Here is an 18348-nt window from a genome sequence, read left to right as displayed (position 1 = left end):
CCGTACACACATTTGTTTTCCCCTCCAGTCTGCATTAAGAGATTGTACAATATTAAATACAGTAGGTGTTAGCCTATAATTAAAGCTTGAAGTGATATTTCTCTAAACCACATTCGTAAAGTCCCATCTATACTCTGTTTGGCCAGTAGCCTGGCTGCCTTCATGCACTTTTGAAGAAATGGAGTTAGGACCTCCTTAAGCTGGCTTAACTAGTCAGCACTAGCACTCAGGGACCTGATCTGCCTGAAAACGAACCCCAGATTAGGTCAGTAAATCTCCTGAACAGTGTCAAGCGGGCACAGGAACACGAATGGCACTACAAGAAGGCATGTCAATGCTTGGAGGTAGGAGGAAAGGGCAGGACTGCATCTTTCCGGAGCCAACTATGTTGACTTGTGTGTGTTTCTATTACTGTTAAGTCTGACATGTTTTAAAATTGCTCTAATACAGGGCAGCAGAGGAGCCAGCACTGCAGGATCATCTACCCAAATGTAAAAATTGTATTTGCGAAGTAATGCAATAAATTCGTCATTCCATGTTGTGTCCCTGAAATGCAACCAGCATATGGAAATCCGCTTTCACTAGACTATTAAAAATAGGTTTACTTTCATATATAATATGACTCTGACCGGGAATCTAGACCCACGCTGCAAGAAACCAGGAAGCTTCTGATTTTCCTAGGAGGAAAAGCCTGCCTTGTGCCCTCCTTGCTGGCTTGCAAGGGGAGGCTGCAGGTGAGCAAGAGTACTCGGTCTGCCTTGCCTCCCATCTGCAACCTCACCTAGGCTGGAGCAAAAAACCGCCAGAGGAGCTTAAAATGGTTGTTTTCAATCATTTACGCTTGTCAGCTCCTCAGTTGTAATTACTACCTATGACTGACCACAAGGATTTGCGGAACGGTGTTTGTGTTTGGCGTGGTTATGGATAAATGGCAATTTTAAGTAATGTGGTGAACGTACTATTAACTAGTATTCCTCAGATCCCTTTTGGGTTCAATCCCAAAGGGACTGTTGATATATAATTATATTTCTTCAAAGATGCTGGTATCTGGCCAGCATGTGGAGTTGGCCAGTTCCCACTCAAAGAAAAGGGTAAACCAAAATAAGGAGTTTTGGGGTGTGTGGGTTTTGGGTTTTTTGCCTTTTTTTTTTTAAGAGGGAAAACTACTTATAGCTCTTTTAAACTGATTATACTTCTGGATTGTGCTTACAACTTTGTAACTGGCCAATTCTGCTTGTGCTCCAAGTGTAGCAGAGTTAAAACAGGAATCAAAGGCTGCCTGCCTGAGGAGACATGTCAGACCAAAAAGATTTGGAAGAGTTGTATGGCTTTGAATAGTCATGGTCATGTTTTATGGAGACTGCTCTCTTAGTCATGCTGCTGCAACAGCAATGGGTGAATCTACTTGACAGAGCGAGCGGAAGGGATAGCTCCTAAATGATTACTGCAAACGCCAAGCTGAGTGATTCAGATAGAATCATAGAATCATACAGGTTGGAAAAGACCTCTAAGATCATCGTGTCCAACCGTCAACCCAACACCACCATGCCCACTACACCATGTCCCTAAGGGCCTCATCTACACGTCTTTTAAATACCTCCAGGGATGGTGACTCCACCACTTCCCTGGGCAGCCTGTTCCAAGGCCTGACCACTCTTTCAGTAAAGAAATTTTTCCTAATGTTCAATCTAAACCTCCCTTGGCGCAACTTGAGGCCATTTCCTCTTGTCCTATCGCTGTTACTTGGGAGAAGAGACCAACCCCCACCTCGCTACAACCTCCTGTCAGGTGGTTGTAGAGCGCGATGAGGTCTCCCCTCAGCCTCCTCTTCTCCAGGCTGAACAACCCCAGTTCCCTCAGCCACTCCTCATCAGACTGTGCTCCAGGCCCTTCACCAGCTTCGTTGCCCTCCTCTGGACACGCTCCAGCACCTCCATGTCCTTCTTGTAGTGAGGGGCCCAAAACTGAACATAGTATTCGAGGTGCGGCCTCACCAGTGCCGAGATGTATGCAAATATGCATGCCTTGTTGTATACTCCAGATAGCCTGATATAAGTTTAGTAGCAATATCCTCTCACAGCAGAGCAGCATAAATTAAGGTGGTCTTCACAGGAAAAACTTGCAGAAGCCTTGAGAGATCTGTTCCAGAAGAGTTCTTGTTTATTAGAGGAATCAGACCTTCTACAGAGGTATAGAGGGGGTACGGTTCCCTATCTAAACACGTAAAAAGGATGTAGGGAACTTAAATGGAGCTTTTATCAGCTTTGCCCTGCCTCTTCCGGGCTTTCATACAAAGCACAGGCTCTCTACGTTTATTGGCAGCCGCTGGTCATAGCCCAAAGTTGCCTTCAGGCTTGCAGAACAGTGGACGTGGTGTACATTATTGGGCCAGAACTGCTTTGTCTGAGACTTCATCTACTCTTGAATGCTCTGAATTTTTTTTTATTCTCTTAATGGAGGAATTAGGATTGAGAAGCCTTCGTTGGTCAGAGCTTCTTTGTGTCCTTTTTAGCATCACTAATTATCACCACCCAAACTGAAGGCTTGTCTCAGCATGGAGGAACTATGATTTTTCTCTCCCCCAAGTATGTTCTTAATGTGATGCTGTTGCCATGGTGCGAAGAGAGCTATGTCAGATTAAAGATAATGTGGCCGTTTTGGTAAACTGCTCTGAGCAGTGTGACTAAATAGTGATAATCTCATTAAGACACATTAAAACAAACCCAGAGCACTGGAGGGGGGATTTCATGGTGACCATCAGCAGGATGGTGATGTATAAAGTGTGTGGATAGTACAGATATTAATTGTTGCCTCCTCTGAATGTAAATGCAGTTTAGGCTGAACTTTTGGAAGTAACTGCAGAGAGTTTGTTTGTTGTTTAATTTATGTGGTGCTTATCCAGAATCACATATCACTTGATCATGTAAGTGCTTGGTTACAGATGTTGTCTTGTTCTTCTCATATAGGATGCCCACTCACAAGGAGAAGTGGTGGCATGCCTGGAGAAAGGCCTGGTAAAAGAGGCGGAGGAGACTGATCCTCGAATTAAGGTTTCTGATCAGTGTAAGAAAGCAATTCTTCGTGTAGCTGAACTCTCTTCGGATGACTTCCACTTGGACCGGCATCTCTACTTTGCATGCCGAGATGATAGAGAACGATTTTGTGAAAACGTGAGTCGTTTCCTCTTGCCTTCTCTTCTATAGTAATCCATTAAAAAAACAAAACCCCATTGGAAGAAGGAATGGAACGGTAGAGTGGAGCCTGCGCGAGATCATGTAATACTGAAAACAGACACCTTGTAGCTGTCATTTTGCAATAAATCTGGTATTAAATTCACTCACCCAACAAACAAGCATTATTTCCAGGGGGTTAATGAACTGAATTGGCATAAATGGTTTAATGGGCATCAGAGCTGGTGTGACAGGGAGTGGAATGACTCGAATGGGGAGGAGGCAGCAAAGGGGTCTACCTGAAGAGCAAAATTGACGTTAAGCTGCAGCTTAAGGAGAATAGCTATCTATTTTATCATGATTGCAAAGGCCCCCTTGGAATGTCATCTTCTTTTAAAGCCCAGAAAAACATTTACAATGAAAAGAAGTAAGAAATGGGAGACTGACAAACAAAGAAAAATGGATATATTTTCACTTTCAGGGAGCAGAATGGAAAGAAAATGTGGGTTGCAAACATAATGCCAGGTTGTGCGCTCATTATTGAAATAGTTCTAGTGTATCGTATAAAGGGAAAATAGGCTAATATCACCAGTGGGGAGAAAGACCCTCGTAACTCCTGTAGTTGTCAGCCTGTTTTGTGTTACTGTTAAGCAAGTGACTGCTCCCTTCTGCAGTGGTAAGTTGTTGCACAAGGTAAGCCTGGTCTGACTCTACTCGCAGCCCTCCTTATCCTTGGAGCGATGAGCTGGAAAGCTGCGTCCTTCAGTCTGAGTTAGCTTGTATCAGCTGAGCGTCTTCTCACTAAAAGGGTGATGAACACAACCAGATTTTTTTTTAATGCAGTAAAATTTAAAATATTTTTGTAGTATAGAAGCTATCACTGTCATTTGAAATACTAATTTTAATATATTTCTAGTTTAAAAAAATTTCTTTAGGCGTAGTTTAGCTTGCTTGTTAAGCATTACAAGTCTTATCTTTAATGGTAAATGTTATTGTTCTGTTTCACAGACTCAGGCTGGGGAAGGCCGAGTCTACAAGTGCCTCTTTAATCACAAGTTTGAAGAATCAATGAGCGAGAAGGTAGGTATCTGTCTTAGTGAAACAAATCCTTAATGCAGAAATCATCGGATCATTCGTCAGCCCAGGCTACATTATTCTTTTCCAGTGTTGAGGAAAATCCATCATCTACATGGTCAGAAAACCGACTGCTTTAACAGATGCTTTTTCTTTGATATGTTTGTGTTTCCAGCTACGTGCTGATGGCTTGAATTAATTGTACTCAAGTTACAGCCTTTAAAGTTAAGGATTTAAATAAATCAAAGCTTTTGGGTGGGTAATTTGGGAAGGTAGACATGGAGCTCAAGGGGTAGCACTGTGATTGAGTGTTTAAAGTAGAAGTCACATCATGCTGGGGTAAGCCTTGAATAAACGGTGTTATAACGTACAGATTAGAAACAAAATGCCCAAATGCCTCAGCACAGGAAGCTGTGTGTGTTTCCCTTTTGTTTTCAAGGCTATGAATGTCTGACTGCGAAGCAGCAAATTCTGTGCGAAAGATGCACAGTTCAGTTACTGAAGTTTTCCTTATGTTTTTCCTGAAGATGTGGTTTTCAACAACAACAAAAAAGTTGTTCTGGAAAGCCAGTTCTGAAAAGAGTTTGTATTGGTGTAGGTGATTTGGAAAGGCAGCAACACCTTCAGTGATTTCGGAAGCAGCATCGTAATGTTTGGGATTATATGGAATATCATCTGTCTGGAAGGATACAAAGATGGGTATCTGTAAAGCCCTCCTCGGAGAAGCTCCGCTGAAGGAGCCCGATTCAGAGGCCTGGAGGGATCAGACTCATCTCCTTTTCTTTAAATGCGTTGGCGCTCTGAAAGCTTGGTTCCAGTTGACAAACTCAAAACTGAGAGAGTGATCCCTGAGGGCTTGGAACAAAGCTTCATTTTGTACAAGCGCATTACTGAAATGGACTGCTATTTTTTACTTAACCTGTTTTTGGTTGTACAGGGACGGTGGTGGTTTTTGAGGGGTCTTTTCCATGACCGTCTAAGATACGAATGTAAGGTGTTGAGAGGTTAGACAAAGCTGTAGCAGATGACTTGGTAGGGAGAGAGGGGCAGATGCTCTGAGGGTGCGGTTTGCAGAGCAGGAGGAACACAAAATCTAGTTCTCACTCTTGCAGCTGCCGAGGTTGGACCATCTGCAAAGTCACTAGTTTTGTGGAAGCTGTTACCCAGTAAAAAGTCCCTCCTTGCTGATGGCATCGGCTGCTGCATACACATGTAGCCAACGATAGCTGCCTAGTGGGTGGCTTGCTTTGTGTAATCCAAAACTGCTCGCCAGGCTGGGCTCCCTGGCTGTACCCGACCTTCCTCGGCTCTGGGGGATAAGGTACCTGTGAGCCTGTATTCCCTCTGTCCAGAGCTTTAAGTCTGTCCAGTTCCAAGGTCCCAGTCATGGCACAGAGATGGGAGCGTGAAGGAGGGGGTGGGAATATCTTGGAGTAGGGCTTTCCAGGTCCTGGAGTGGGTATGGGAAGGAGGGGGAGAAAAGTCAAAAACATGATGTAAGGAAGGGGAGAGGGCTATAGGGCTTCTCTGTTCCTTGTGCCGAGATTGCTCCCTGTTCTCCCCACCCTACACATGCAGTTTTCCTTCCTTTCAAATAGGCCGAGAATGGACAAATTTGCCTGAGCTATTCTGAATTATCTGCCGCCCTCGGATTTAATTTTCATATAATTTAAACCAAAAGCTACAAAGCGTAGCAGTGTTTTTACAGGCCCTTTTTTGGATGAGATTTAGAGGATTGTTCTTGCAGCTGCTGTGTTCGGGTTTGGCCACAGTGCATCCTCGTGAGCCTCGCCAGTTGTGGAAAATGGCTAGAAATTCCCATGGTTAGACTGCTTTATCTGCAGTCATCTGTTCGGCACGTTGCAGAACAAATCCAAAGAACACACTTATTTTGTAAATGCGACTGGAAAAAGTTGTTTCTTGAGGGCATGGGGTGAGTGTGTTCCACAGCTGGGATAAATGTCAGCAACGGATCCTAGTTACCAAGAATGAGTCATGCTCTCAGCCATAGCTCTTCACAAAAAGCTGGATGAATGTGCAGTTTTAAGAAGTGCTCTGCGGAGAGTTGCTGCCTTTAAAACCCTTGATCTGTTGACCTCGATGTGCATTGTTAACTGTGTGGTTTCTATGAGACAAATGAAATTTAACTGCAGTCCAGCTTAAATGCCTGAATTTTAAAGCATCAGTCGTCTTTTGAAGCACAACTTGAAAACTTAACAGCAGCAGGTCTAGCTCTCTGCCACCAGCGTGCAGAAGCTCATTCAGCCATCCCAATGTGTCTCCTGCAGTGCCGTGATGCGCTGACGACTCGCCAGAAGCTGATCGCCCAAGACTACAAAGTCAGTTACTCGCTGGCAAAGTCCTGTAAAAGTGACCTGAAGAAGTACCGCTGTAATGTGGAGAACCTTCCCCGGTCTCGGGAAGCCAGGCTTTCCTATCTGTTGATGTGCTTAGAGTCTGCTGTGCACAGAGGTAAGCGCAGTTCAATCAAGAGATGTGTGACTTGCTGGGACCTTGATTTTAAATGTTTCTCTTGGACCTTCAGCTTCAATATGTATTTACAGTCCCCTTCTCCAAGTACCCTTTTCCAAATTTGGGTTCAGAGGCAAGTTTCCTCATCACAATGCTTTCATCACTGCTGTTTTGAAGATCAGAATAGCTGAGTAAACCTCTGACGCTGACTCCTATTGTGTAGGCAAGAAGTTTAAAATGCAAAATAGCAAATCCTACTTGGACTGACGGTGTGTAATTGCAAAGCCTTCTATTCACTGTGAATTCAAGCAGCTTTTTTCCTCCTTTATGTAGTAAGCATTAAATATGTTACTAGGTTAAAACACAGAATAGAGAACCTGTTTATCATCACTCAGGGAAAGCCGGGATACTCAGTCCTCTGACTTTTGTAAGTAATGTTCTTTCCCTGCAGTTCAGTAGCGTGGATATATGCCTTAATTTCTCTAACTCTAGTTTTTCCTATATAGAAGGAAGATAAGTGTGAGAATATTCTTTTTGTTCATTTAAGTTAGCGTAAGCTGGAGATGTCCTAACACCAGCAGCTGTCCCAAAGGCATTAGAGGGCTCTATACGGCAGGACCATGCTAATGGTTCTCTGTGAAGTTGCCATGACATGTAAAACATTATATCCTCTAGAGCTGCACTGGAGAGTTGTTTGTTTTCCCCCTTGGCATGCAGCGGGGTGGTTTCTGATTCAGCAGCAGGGCTGCATGCTGCCATGGCCCTGGCACGGGAGGGAAAGGCTGCCGTAACACCGTAAGCAATCTGTGCATTTGTGAGTTTGAATAACTCATTGCTTCTGATTGATGTGGAAATGATGTGTGCTGTTTGTGGAAAAGTTGTGGGTTTTTTTCCTTCTCCCTGCAGTAAGGCAGGTGCTTTCCTGAATTACATGCAGGAAACTGCTGTTCAGTTATTAACTTCCATTTTCACGGTGGACAGGTTCTGCAGTGTGTGGCTCGTACAGGAAGCATAGCCCAGGAGGAACACTAATTATTCCACACACCTCCACGTGTCTGTTATTGCAATGCCTGGGAGCCCCTGTGGGGGTACAAGACCTCCGTTGTGTGGGACGTTGTACCTGTATGAATAGGTTGTGATGGGGGCTAGGGGAGGGCATAGCAAAAAAGACATGTTCTTTTTGATTAAAAAAACCAACAAACTGTCTACATGGGGACTGTAGGAAAGCTTATAGCAGAACTAGGAATTGATTAAAGTCAAATTTCTGTGCAACTGCAGTGGTTTGTTAGACACTCCGTATACACTCTTGGTGTCATATTCTAATCCATGTTTTGGCTTCCTGAGCAAGTATGTGCTATTGCTCTAGCAAACCTTTTCCTCAGAAAATGCTTAACCTGCTGTCTGGACAAATTCCTTCCCTAATTACATATCAAGCTGGTAAATTACCAGAGGTGACTTCTGTTCCTACAGTGGAAAAACGAGCCCTTGAGCATATAGGGAAGAGCTGACCTGTACCACAGAACTGCAGATCCACTGGGCGTTTTCAGCTCTTCTTCAGAAGCACCTCCTGTAATGTGAAATCCAAAATAAGATTCTCCTGATCTTTCAGGAATCCCTTTTTTCAAATCCATGTATTGAATCCATAGACTGGCTATTCTACAGGTTCAATTAAATGCTGGGAGCTACCATAACAAGTGATTTAATCCCCAGTACGTCTGCTCTAGCACATTTGTTGCAATCCGGTGTTGTCCAGAGTGTGGACATCGTCCCTGTTCTTCCAACATGATGGTAGCATAGGTCAAGAAGGGCTCTGCTAAGCATTAATACTAAATCGCGTTGTCTTCTCTTGGCTCAGGTCGACAAGTGAGCAGCGAGTGCCAGGGTGAAATGTTGGATTACCGGCGCATGCTAATGGAAGACTTCTCGCTGAGCCCAGAAATCATCCTGAGCTGCCGAGGGGAGATCGAACACCACTGCTCAGGCCTGCATCGGAAAGGTCGCACCCTGCATTGCCTGATGAAAGTAGTACGGGGCGAAAAGGGAAACGTCGGGCTGAATTGTCAGCAGGCAGTAAGATGCTTTTCTATCACTTCGCTTCTAGGTTGCTCAGTTGGTAGAAGCACCGATTTGTCTGTTAACATTTTGCCTTGCGATGGAGATTCCTCTGAAGGCAGTCTGGCTCTGCTGGGTACCAGTGAATGCTGGAGGCAGTTGTGTAATTGTCATGGTATGAAGTGTAACTTGGTATCTAGCAGCACATTAGTAATGGTTTTTTTTTTCCTTCGAAAAATACATTTTGGATTGTTTTGCTCTGGATTTTGTGCTGGATCTCCAGTAGTTCTTCAGCAGCTTTAAAGCCATGGAATTCTCTCCTGGGTGCAAGATGTAGGGAAACTTGCTTTTTTATAAGTGTTAAAACACTCCTTCTCCTTCCCTTTTCCCCCTATGCCCTGTCCTTGGAAATGCACTAAACCTTCTCAAAGCACCTTTCCACTCAGTTTTATTTTTGCTATTTCATTCAGCTTAAACGATGGAAATGGAACTTCAGGGACCGGTGGGTACAATGTACTGCTGCACGTCATTGTAGTTGCAGCCACTGAAAGAAATGTCGTTCTTCTCCAAAATACCTCTTTAAAATGGGATGATCCTTTTGCCTTTTTTAAACTCCCATTTTGACCCAGATGCATCCTGTTCGTAATCTCTTTAAATTGAAAACAATTGTTTAATATTTGTTCAAACTCATTAGTGCTTTTTAATGTAATATTACATTTTTGTACTTAATACCTGCTCTTAATGACCCATGAGCCTGGAAAAGTGACATCAATGCTAAAAATGGCTAGGGAGTGTTAGTGCTGATGTAGGAATTTGGGGGGATGTACGCTCTTCACTCCTGCAATATACGGAACCACTGTAGTCCATTTTCTGTGTAAATGTAGCTTAAAGCCTAAGCCCAAAATGTTGCCAGTCTGTGTATGTTATCAAAGATAAAGGAATATCTGTTAAATGTTTGTAAGGGACAGGATGAAGCTTATTTCTGCATAAATACCAGGTGTATTGGTGCAGCAGCTGTACAGTTGAGTCATTTCTGCGGTAAGCTGTAGTGCATGACTTATGCTTTGCAACATTAGTGTGAAAAACTGAATACTTGTTTGTGTTTAAATACAAAATTGAACTTGCTGCTTCAGAACTTGATTATTTGCAAATTGTCGGAAGATCAGTTCATCTTGGCAATAACTTCCAGATCATGAAGTGCGTGTTCAGAACAAGTCATAAGGCAAGGCAGGGGACCCCGAAAATGGTACGAGATTTCAGACTTTTGGGGAAAAAGAAATCTCTAGGGGTTTTTTTCAGTTCTCTTATACTTAAGCTTCTGCTTTATTTTTATTCAGTAAGTTGATGGAACAGCAGGGCTTCTCCATGACTCCCCTTCAAGTTGAATGACCTGTGTTATGTTCTCTGTGCAAACGACCGCAGGAACAAATTAAGTGTTGATTTTATAAAACATGATTAGTTTGTCCATATTTTTATGGGCAAGAGGAAACAGATGATTGCAAGAATAGGATAAACATTCCAATACTTTGGGTTCCTGAGGACTGGCACAGTGCTATTATGTAGCTGCCTACACTTCTGAGGTACTAAATAATTTATTGTTTATATTTTTATATGTGAATGGTAATGGTTGTCTCAGCTGTCACTGGTTTTGTTCTGTTTTGATTTATTGGGTTAGAATGAGCTTCTTGCTTTTACCTTTTATGGTAGGTAAATTATCTTTATAAGGAAGAGAATATTGCCTGAAACTCTTCCAGATACTGTGCAGCTTGTGCAAGAGACTCAAACTTGCCTGTCCTATGAGATTGGCCCATATGACAGGCCGTGAAGAAGGCAAGTTAGAGGTCTATCCCTTCATAGTAGCTGGAGCTACTTCATTTCTTTTTGGATACCTAGAGAGCACCTTTGACGTATGCTTCTGCTGAGCCACTGATGCTTTTCTGAAGCTGATTTCTCAGCTTCTTTGTTGCCATGTGTCAGTATAGTTCAGTCTTTGAGACATGTGGGTAGTCTCAGAAGTGCTGCTTTGGTAAATTCATTCATGGGGGAAAGATTGACCTGTGTTGGGGTTTCCAAAAACTAGTAAGCAGACTGCATCAAAGAGCATGGACTGTTTTGTTTTGGAGGTTTTTTTGTCTGCAGTGTAATGTTGGTGAGATGTCCTATCACTTTGTACCTCCAATGGCTCCTCATCTGCAGATAGGATGGCTTCTTCAGCCCTCCCCTGCTTGCTTGCTTTCTGGCTACTGCTTTGTCCACGTGGCTTCAGCCCAAGTCCAGCTGGACCAAAGCTGACTGATGTTGGTCCTTGCTTTGTGATGTTCTTGGGCAATTCTTAGTTCGGGAACATGGTGCTGATGCTCTCAGATTGAACTTTGATGTGGCTGTTGATGGTGGAACTACTGGTCTGTGGCATCTCTACCTAATCACCTGTGGAAACAGAGGAAAACAACACAGTTGCTTTGGGCCTGTCTCCAGATATTTTCTTTTCAATATGGAGTCAAAAACTTGGGTCCCTGTGCTTTTAGTAGCATCAGTAGGTAACGCTAATACAGCACTTCAATTTCTTGGCTAGCTCAAAGCAGTAGGACTAGTCCTGTAGATCTTCAGACATGCTTGCCTAGACAGTTTGCTTGAGGAAATTGGAATGGGAAACATCTAATTTGGATCTGTTTTTACTTACTGTCCTGTCTGTCAAGGTTTGCTCTGATTCTGCTTGCCTTATGAAAAGAAGTTGTCTGTCCATCTGCCAAAAACAACACAAGAATCCCAAACCAACAAAACATAACCTAAGAACCTCCGTGATTTTATTTTCCTGCAGGAGCATCTGCTCATACCCTTTCCTGCAGGAGGAATATGAGTGATTTGTTGTATTTAAAACTGTCAACGAAATGCATTCTCAAACCCCGATTTCTTGATCGAAGGGGTTTCATTTCTTGTGAGACACCTCAACCAGAATGATCTTGCATATGAGAGTCTGCGCTCGTGGTTAACCGTGCTGTTGTGCCAGAGGCATGCCTAGAGCCAAACGTCTTAAGACCTGTGTGGTTTTTTGTCTCGGTTTTGATCAGTGAATTTGCCAAAATGCCCAGGTTCTGTAAATGGTAGAGGAACGATGGCTTTCTGTGTAACGTAAATGGCTCAGCCTAAGTTCAAAAAAACTCCTAGGTGTTTGGTCAGCCTTATCTTGCCTAACTAGGCTTAAGTACCTTCCCTACCCCAGCATATCACAGGCACGCTCTAGCAGTGTGCCCTCTTAAGGGCTGTTTGCGGTTTGGCTTTGCCGTCTTGGAGAGAGCTCTGCCTGTTCTGAAGCAAAGGATAGGGCTGCTATTATTTATACTATTGATGTACTTCTATAGGGGCATGCATTTTATTAAGAAAAAAGAAAAAGTCATCGGAATGAGATACTGCTTCAGGAGCACGTCTTCCGATGTAAAACAAGCTCTTTGCTTTGGGGAAGCATATACAGCTTGGATATGTTCCAGTCATTAAATGGTCTTCTGCAAATATCATTGTTATGTTATTCTTCAAAGGTGGAGATCCTGCGCGTAGGGAGGGTGGGTCTGTGATGCTGTAGGTCATCAGACAGCAGATATACGTGTTCCTTGATTGTGAGCATCAGCCCTTAAAAGATCTACAGCTGTACAGGCAGTGTCTGGCACCTGCGGTGTTGCTCAGTGGAAGCAATATTTTGTACTAGAGCTGCTGGGAAACTGTTTCTCAAATACGTGATTTTTATGTTGCTCTGGTCTCATCTTTTGTTTTTTCTGTTCAGTCCCTTCAGCAGGTAAAACTATAATCCTTGCTAAAAGGGCAGATATTTCTGCGTTCAATTTCTAATACAGCTAATAAATCGACAGTTAATTGTTAATTTAGTTCCACTTCAGGATAAAAGTTCAGAGGATTATAAAGGTTATCCAGCTGCTTTTCAGCTGCAAGGGTTTGTTGTGGGAGGGAAGAAAATCCTATAAAACCTTCACTTTCATTACCAGTGCCAAATTATTCCCTTGCCCCTGCAGTCAGGGCAGCTGGCTCGCTGCTGCACGTCTTGCACGTGGTTGAGAATCGGGACTGGGAATCCTGCAGTAGCGCCCAAACCAGGGCAGAGAGACTGGGAGGCAATCGGGTGCTTCCGAGCTGTCGTAGCCACCGCGCTTTGGCCTCTTCCACTTGATAGCAACACAAATACCACTTAAACTGAGACCTGGGGAAGAATCCTGCCTCTTAACACTCTGGCCAGTTTATTTAATCTGTGTGTGTAAGAAAGTGTCAGGTTTGAGGTTTTATTCACCCATTTGTCCTTGAGGGAGTAATTCCAGTAATCGTACTTGATCCCTTTTTGTATGTAAACATCTGACACGAAGTGAGCCCAGCACTTTACGTCCAGAGTATTACCCGTCCGTGCAGGCTGTGCGTGTGTGTGTGCGTGCCCCCGGAACGACCATATCCTTCTCCTCCTTGCATTGACTCTTACGAAGTTTGTAAAGGACTTATCACTTCTCTCTTCTCCTGCTGATTAAGGTGCAGCTCCCTACTACGAACTGGATCCTGTATTGGCTTCTGTTTGACCACTGCCTGAGTCGTATAAAATGTTTCTTTTCTTCTTATTATTTTTGAGTGAAAATATCCCAAGAATTTTTGATTCAACCGTTTGTGCCTGCTAGGCAGCACCCTTCTGAGCTGCCTGCATCCCTTAGAAACTGAGGCTGGGCCTAATTAACTTTGGCCAAGAGCGAGTTGCAGGAAATCCTGTGTTCCTCCCGCGCAGTCTGTGGTCTGTCCTCTTGATGACAAGTTTCCTATTGGATAAATAGCGCTAGCTTGTGCCTTCTCCAGTTCTCTGATGCTTTTTTTTTTTCCTTCGCTGTGTTTGGTGATGTTAGGGCTTTGCCCCTGGAAGTTTCCTGGATGGTGCAGACTTTGAAAGGTGGAGGATAAAATTTGTAACTGTGCTTTTGATTTAGTTGGGCTGGGCGCCAGTGACAAAAATCATTAAGTAAGTGTCAAGATGTTAACAGTGTAGACCATTTGATGTCGGTGTGCAGTTGCCTTCTAAGCAAGCTCTCTTTTTGCTCCAAATTTGCCAGCTAAATGTTTGCCTGTGGAATGATAGCAGTCTCTGCCCTATGTCTGTCTGTTCAGGCTTTGGGAATTCAGTGCTTGGTGGGAAATGAGGTGGGGCGTGGGGATCCTGGGCTGAGTAATGGCCCAGAAGGCTACCCTTCTCCCCAAAACTATAGATTAAGTGAGATTTTGAGATTTGCCCAAATTCCTTTCCCCCGGCCCAGCCTCCTGAATTCGAGTTCAGATGCCATGGGCTGTGCCTGGATCTCATTTTGAAACTTAGTGCTGTGGATGCTAAATTATGTTTCCTTATTGGTAAGAGACAGTTATTTTTCTGAAGCTTTAATCAGAATAACTGTTTCACAAGAAGGAAGGACTTGCTGAAACTGTTCATACTGTATTTACCTATGACAGTTGAAAGTATTTCGAAGTCACAAAAGGAGTGCAGGGACATCACAGCTTCAAGTTAGCACACCTGGTCTCTGAATCTTTGGAAAGTTTTTGTTTTCATCTTTCTCTTATACCATGGCTTCTCTTAAGTAGATAAAAATCGATGCCCTGCTTTTGTTATATATGTGTATATATAGGATATGATATTATATAAAATTTTATAGTAGTGTTTAATAATTATGTAGTTTTATCTTTTTATATATTAAAAACTCTTTAATATAGACCAAATTGTGGTTACCCTGGCTTCCAAAAGCTTGAGCAGGCATACCTGAGGAAATGAGATTTTGTGGGCCAGCAGAATGGGACATTTTATCCTGTATTTCAGTGAAACTTCTGTGTCCTCTCCAGGCAATTCAAAAACGTTTTTAAGGTTTGTTTGTAGTTAGGCAACTGGCCTTTAAACATTGATTTGGGTTTCAGTTTAGAGCAGTGGGTAGTCTTCATGGAAGTGTGACAAATTTGCATGTTTGGTATCATCAGCCTTATGGGATGAGGATGGATCAAAAATACAATATTCAGATTTTACCAGTTCCATTTTGTAAATTGGTATATAAGTGGTCCAGGAATACAGTTGACCTTCAGTGTGTGACCAGTCTCCTCCAATGTTCCTGGGCTGCTTCATAAGGATAATTAGGGTTCAGCAGCACTGGACTCCCATGTCTGGTAATTGAGTTGGCAGCACAAGCGCTTGGAAAAAGCAACTGTAGAGCAGAGGTCTTACCTGGTAGTGTTGTTATTGGCATAGAATTGCCAGGCTGAGAAGTTGTAAGTGCTCTCATTTTGATTATTATAATTTGTTTTCCACAATTTCTTGCAGCTTCAAACACTGATTCAAGAAACCGACCCCGGTGCAGATTACCGCATTGACCGAGCGTTGAATGAGGCCTGTGAATCGGTGATACAGACCGCCTGCAAGCACATTCGCTCTGGAGACCCGATGTAGGTGGCTTTCAGTTACCACTAAAACCTATCCAGAAATGTCCAAACTAGCAATTCATACAGGGTTGGAGGTGTGAACCGAGCTCTGTCTTCCTTCTGGCCGTATAAGCAGGCTAGTATTTTTATAACAGGGCTGGTTTAGCACTGGTGAAGGATGTAGTTGTCTCAGGTGCTTAGATTAAATTTGCAACACTTGATGTGCTCATTTCTCTTACTACATAAGTCTTTAGCAATATCACAAAGAAAAGTAACAAGCCTTGAAAGGCCGGTTAAGCAAACCCATACTGCAGAGAGAAATGTCTCCTTTATCTTCAAGTCTGATGCATGTTGTCTCCTGAGCTGGATTTTATGTAAAATATTTCTTATGATTTTGTCGTATGTCAGACTTGCTGAGATAACTAAAACAATGGAATTTAAGAGGGTACAAATGTGGTAGACAGTTGGTTTAGATGTAATCTTTTTGAAGGAAGAGAAAGATCTTCACTGTGTTTGAATGTCTTATCTATGGTTCATTGGAAAGACTGATTTGGCAACACCAACTGTTACAAGGAAGCTCAGCGTGATTATAACAGTCTGTTGCCTAACTTTTTTCTTCTGTTTGCAGGATTCTGTCTTGCCTGATGGAGCACTTGTATACCGAGAAGATGGTAGAGGACTGTGAGCATAGGCTCCTGGAGCTCCAGTATTTTATATCTCGTGATTGGAAGTGAGTACTGTAAAACAAGATTTATCCTCACTTGATGCTTGTATTCAGTGTTTGTAAGCATTAGCAGTTCCTTGTAAAGCAGTATAGCTTATGCTTGTTCATAAGAGGACTTTTAAGCATGCCAGGTCTGTAGGGCACTAATGCCTGTCTAGAACAGCAGAATCAAAAGCTGCTTAGAAAAAGTAAGTGATGCCCACTTAAATCAGATACTCACTTAGAAATAATGCAACCCTAAAAAGCAACTCAAGTTTGAGCTCTGAAATTCAATGCATCTTTAATTAAAAGAAGTCTCTCAGGCCATACTGAAGTTGAAGGTCCCTTTCTGTGCAGGTGGCAGCCAGTTTTATCTGCTCTGAGCGCTTCCGTTTGGAAGTTAAAAAACCCAAGCTACTAAGTATAACAAAGACACACTGTGTGAGAAGCTCCCTGCTCCCATTTCTGCGTTTTTTAAAAATTTCTAGGTGTGATTACAGCCTGTAGAGCAGGTGTAATTCCCTTTGGAGCACTGCTTTTCCAACTTTCTCATCCAAAGATGGCAGTGCTTTGTTTTAAATATATACAGAGCCCCTGTGTATGTGTGGGTTAAGATGAGGAGAGTGTAAATTTGATAAACATGACCAGTGAGGAAAGAAAAAGTGTTTGGCTGTTCTTCTGGAGAAGACTGAGAGGTGAGGAAGTAGCGTACATCAAGTGGGGTTACTTCAAGACGTGGAATAATTGTTCTCAGTGACCACAAGGAGTGTAAGGCAAGAAGTCACGAGCTTTGATTACTGCAAAGGGTATTCAAATCAAACATTAAGAAAATCTGACACGAAGCTGTATCTATGGGCAGCATTGCCAGTAGTTAAGAGCTGACATGCTCTGTGAACCTTCTGCTTTTGAAATACATGGGGCTTCATGGACCAGAGAGTTTAGGGCTTTGTGGCTGTTTATTTTGTCATCTCGATAACTGTCTCCATAGGTAGACAAGAATACTTTAACTTTTTTTCCTGGTCTTCCTGTTTCCCTTCATTGCTGGTTCTCCTGCCTGTGCCATGTTTCCAGCAGGTAATTCATTGCTTGAGCCAAACTTAAGCGATTGGAAGAAGTGAGACTGAGTATTTGCATTTTGCTGGGAGTAAAGATAATTCTAATTCATGTTGCAGACTGGGCAACATTAGCTCATCTTTCTTGTTTAACCACTGTTTCCTAAAACTGGCTTATGAAAACTGTTGTATTAACTGTGTGCCTAGCACAGATGCACGGAGTAGAAATGGTTTTCTTACTACTTTTATCATTATCTATATAATTGTGTCCACTGATACCACTTGATGTTTGCCTTCTAAAGTGCTGTTAGTGAAGTCTCCATTTTGGAAAGTTGGCAATATCTCACTTAGTTTTAATGTAATTAGATGTCATATTAAGAGATCTGCACTTGCAGTTTTTTTGTATGCAAAAGCAAGGCATGCTGAGTCTTCAATTAGCTCAGATCCAGAGCAGACAATAATTAATCTAACTCAGATTTTTATGAAACTGGCATTTCAAAATGGCAGCAGTACAAAGTACATGTAAGATGTTATACAAGCAAAACATGGTATGTACCTGCCTTTCTGCTGCTTTAGGACATCAAGGAGATGATTTCTTTTCTCATGTGTCAGCATTTGGCTGGCATGCTGCAGAAGAGAATGGGAGGCGCTTCAAGAAACGTTGAAGATTTAATCTGTAATTAAAGATCTTGGTGTATTTTTGCAATGTTAGGGAGTTGATTCCAAATGGAGTGACAGGCATTTTGCCACCTGTTGGTTCAGTTGGTTAAACACCGCTGCTAAATGATGTGGTGGTGTATGAAACCTGAAGTAGATTTTTCTGCCTCAAAAGCATTTCAGAATATGAAAAACGTTAAAGGTTTGAACAAAGTGCTAGTGATAACTTTTCTGTTTGCAGATTGGATACAGTCCTTTACCGCAAGTGTCAGGGAGATGCCTCCCGTCTCTGCCATACCCATGGCTGGAATGAGACTAGTGAGCTGATGCCTCCAGGGGCTGTTTTCTCCTGCTTGTACAGGCATGCGTACCGCACAGAGGAGCAAGGAAGGAGGGTAAGTGCTAGAGTGCAACTACTACTCTTTGATCTGTGATAGAAGGGTTGTACATACGTTTGGAAGTTGGACACGCTGTGCTAAAAGTGCAAGAACTCGCAAAAGCTACTTAAAAGCATTTACCGTAGATGATATTTGCACTGCTTCCGATGCCCGGCTCCTCCTCAAGTGTGCCTTGAAGGTCTATCTTGTTGTTCTGGTAAGGCAAAATAGCCACATCAGGATGTGCCAATTGCCCGCAGGGGGAACTGTGTGCTGACAGCAACTTGTGTATGTCTGTTCAGACACAGTGCAAGTCCTCCCCCTTGTCTTTCCAAAGAGGAATGCGATTCCTTGTAGATAGC

General features: G+C 42.9%; 1 protein-coding gene across 3 annotated transcripts in view; it reads left to right on the top strand.

Annotated features, from left to right (window-relative positions):
* The window catches only part of GLG1 (golgi glycoprotein 1), an 81903-nt gene that overhangs the window by 49755 nt on the left and 13800 nt on the right, over positions 1 to 18348 (top strand). For all 3 annotated transcript variants that reach the window (XM_075160956.1, XM_075160958.1, XM_075160957.1), the window contains 7 exons: positions 2967 to 3170; positions 4179 to 4250; positions 6533 to 6716; positions 8572 to 8786; positions 15100 to 15221; positions 15826 to 15927; positions 17851 to 18004. In XM_075160956.1, the coding sequence (XP_075017057.1) occupies positions 2967 to 3170; positions 4179 to 4250; positions 6533 to 6716; positions 8572 to 8786; positions 15100 to 15221; positions 15826 to 15927; positions 17851 to 18004 (1053 nt within the window). The remainder of the gene's footprint in view (positions 1 to 2966; positions 3171 to 4178; positions 4251 to 6532; positions 6717 to 8571; positions 8787 to 15099; positions 15222 to 15825; positions 15928 to 17850; positions 18005 to 18348) is intronic.

Source organism: Calonectris borealis, chromosome 12 (genome assembly GCF_964195595.1).
Source record: "Calonectris borealis chromosome 12, bCalBor7.hap1.2, whole genome shotgun sequence".
In the NCBI taxonomy this organism is placed as follows: Eukaryota; Metazoa; Chordata; class Aves; order Procellariiformes; family Procellariidae; genus Calonectris; species Calonectris borealis.
The sequence above is the reverse complement of the archived record's forward strand: the minus strand, read 5'-3'. Positions and strand labels throughout refer to the sequence as shown.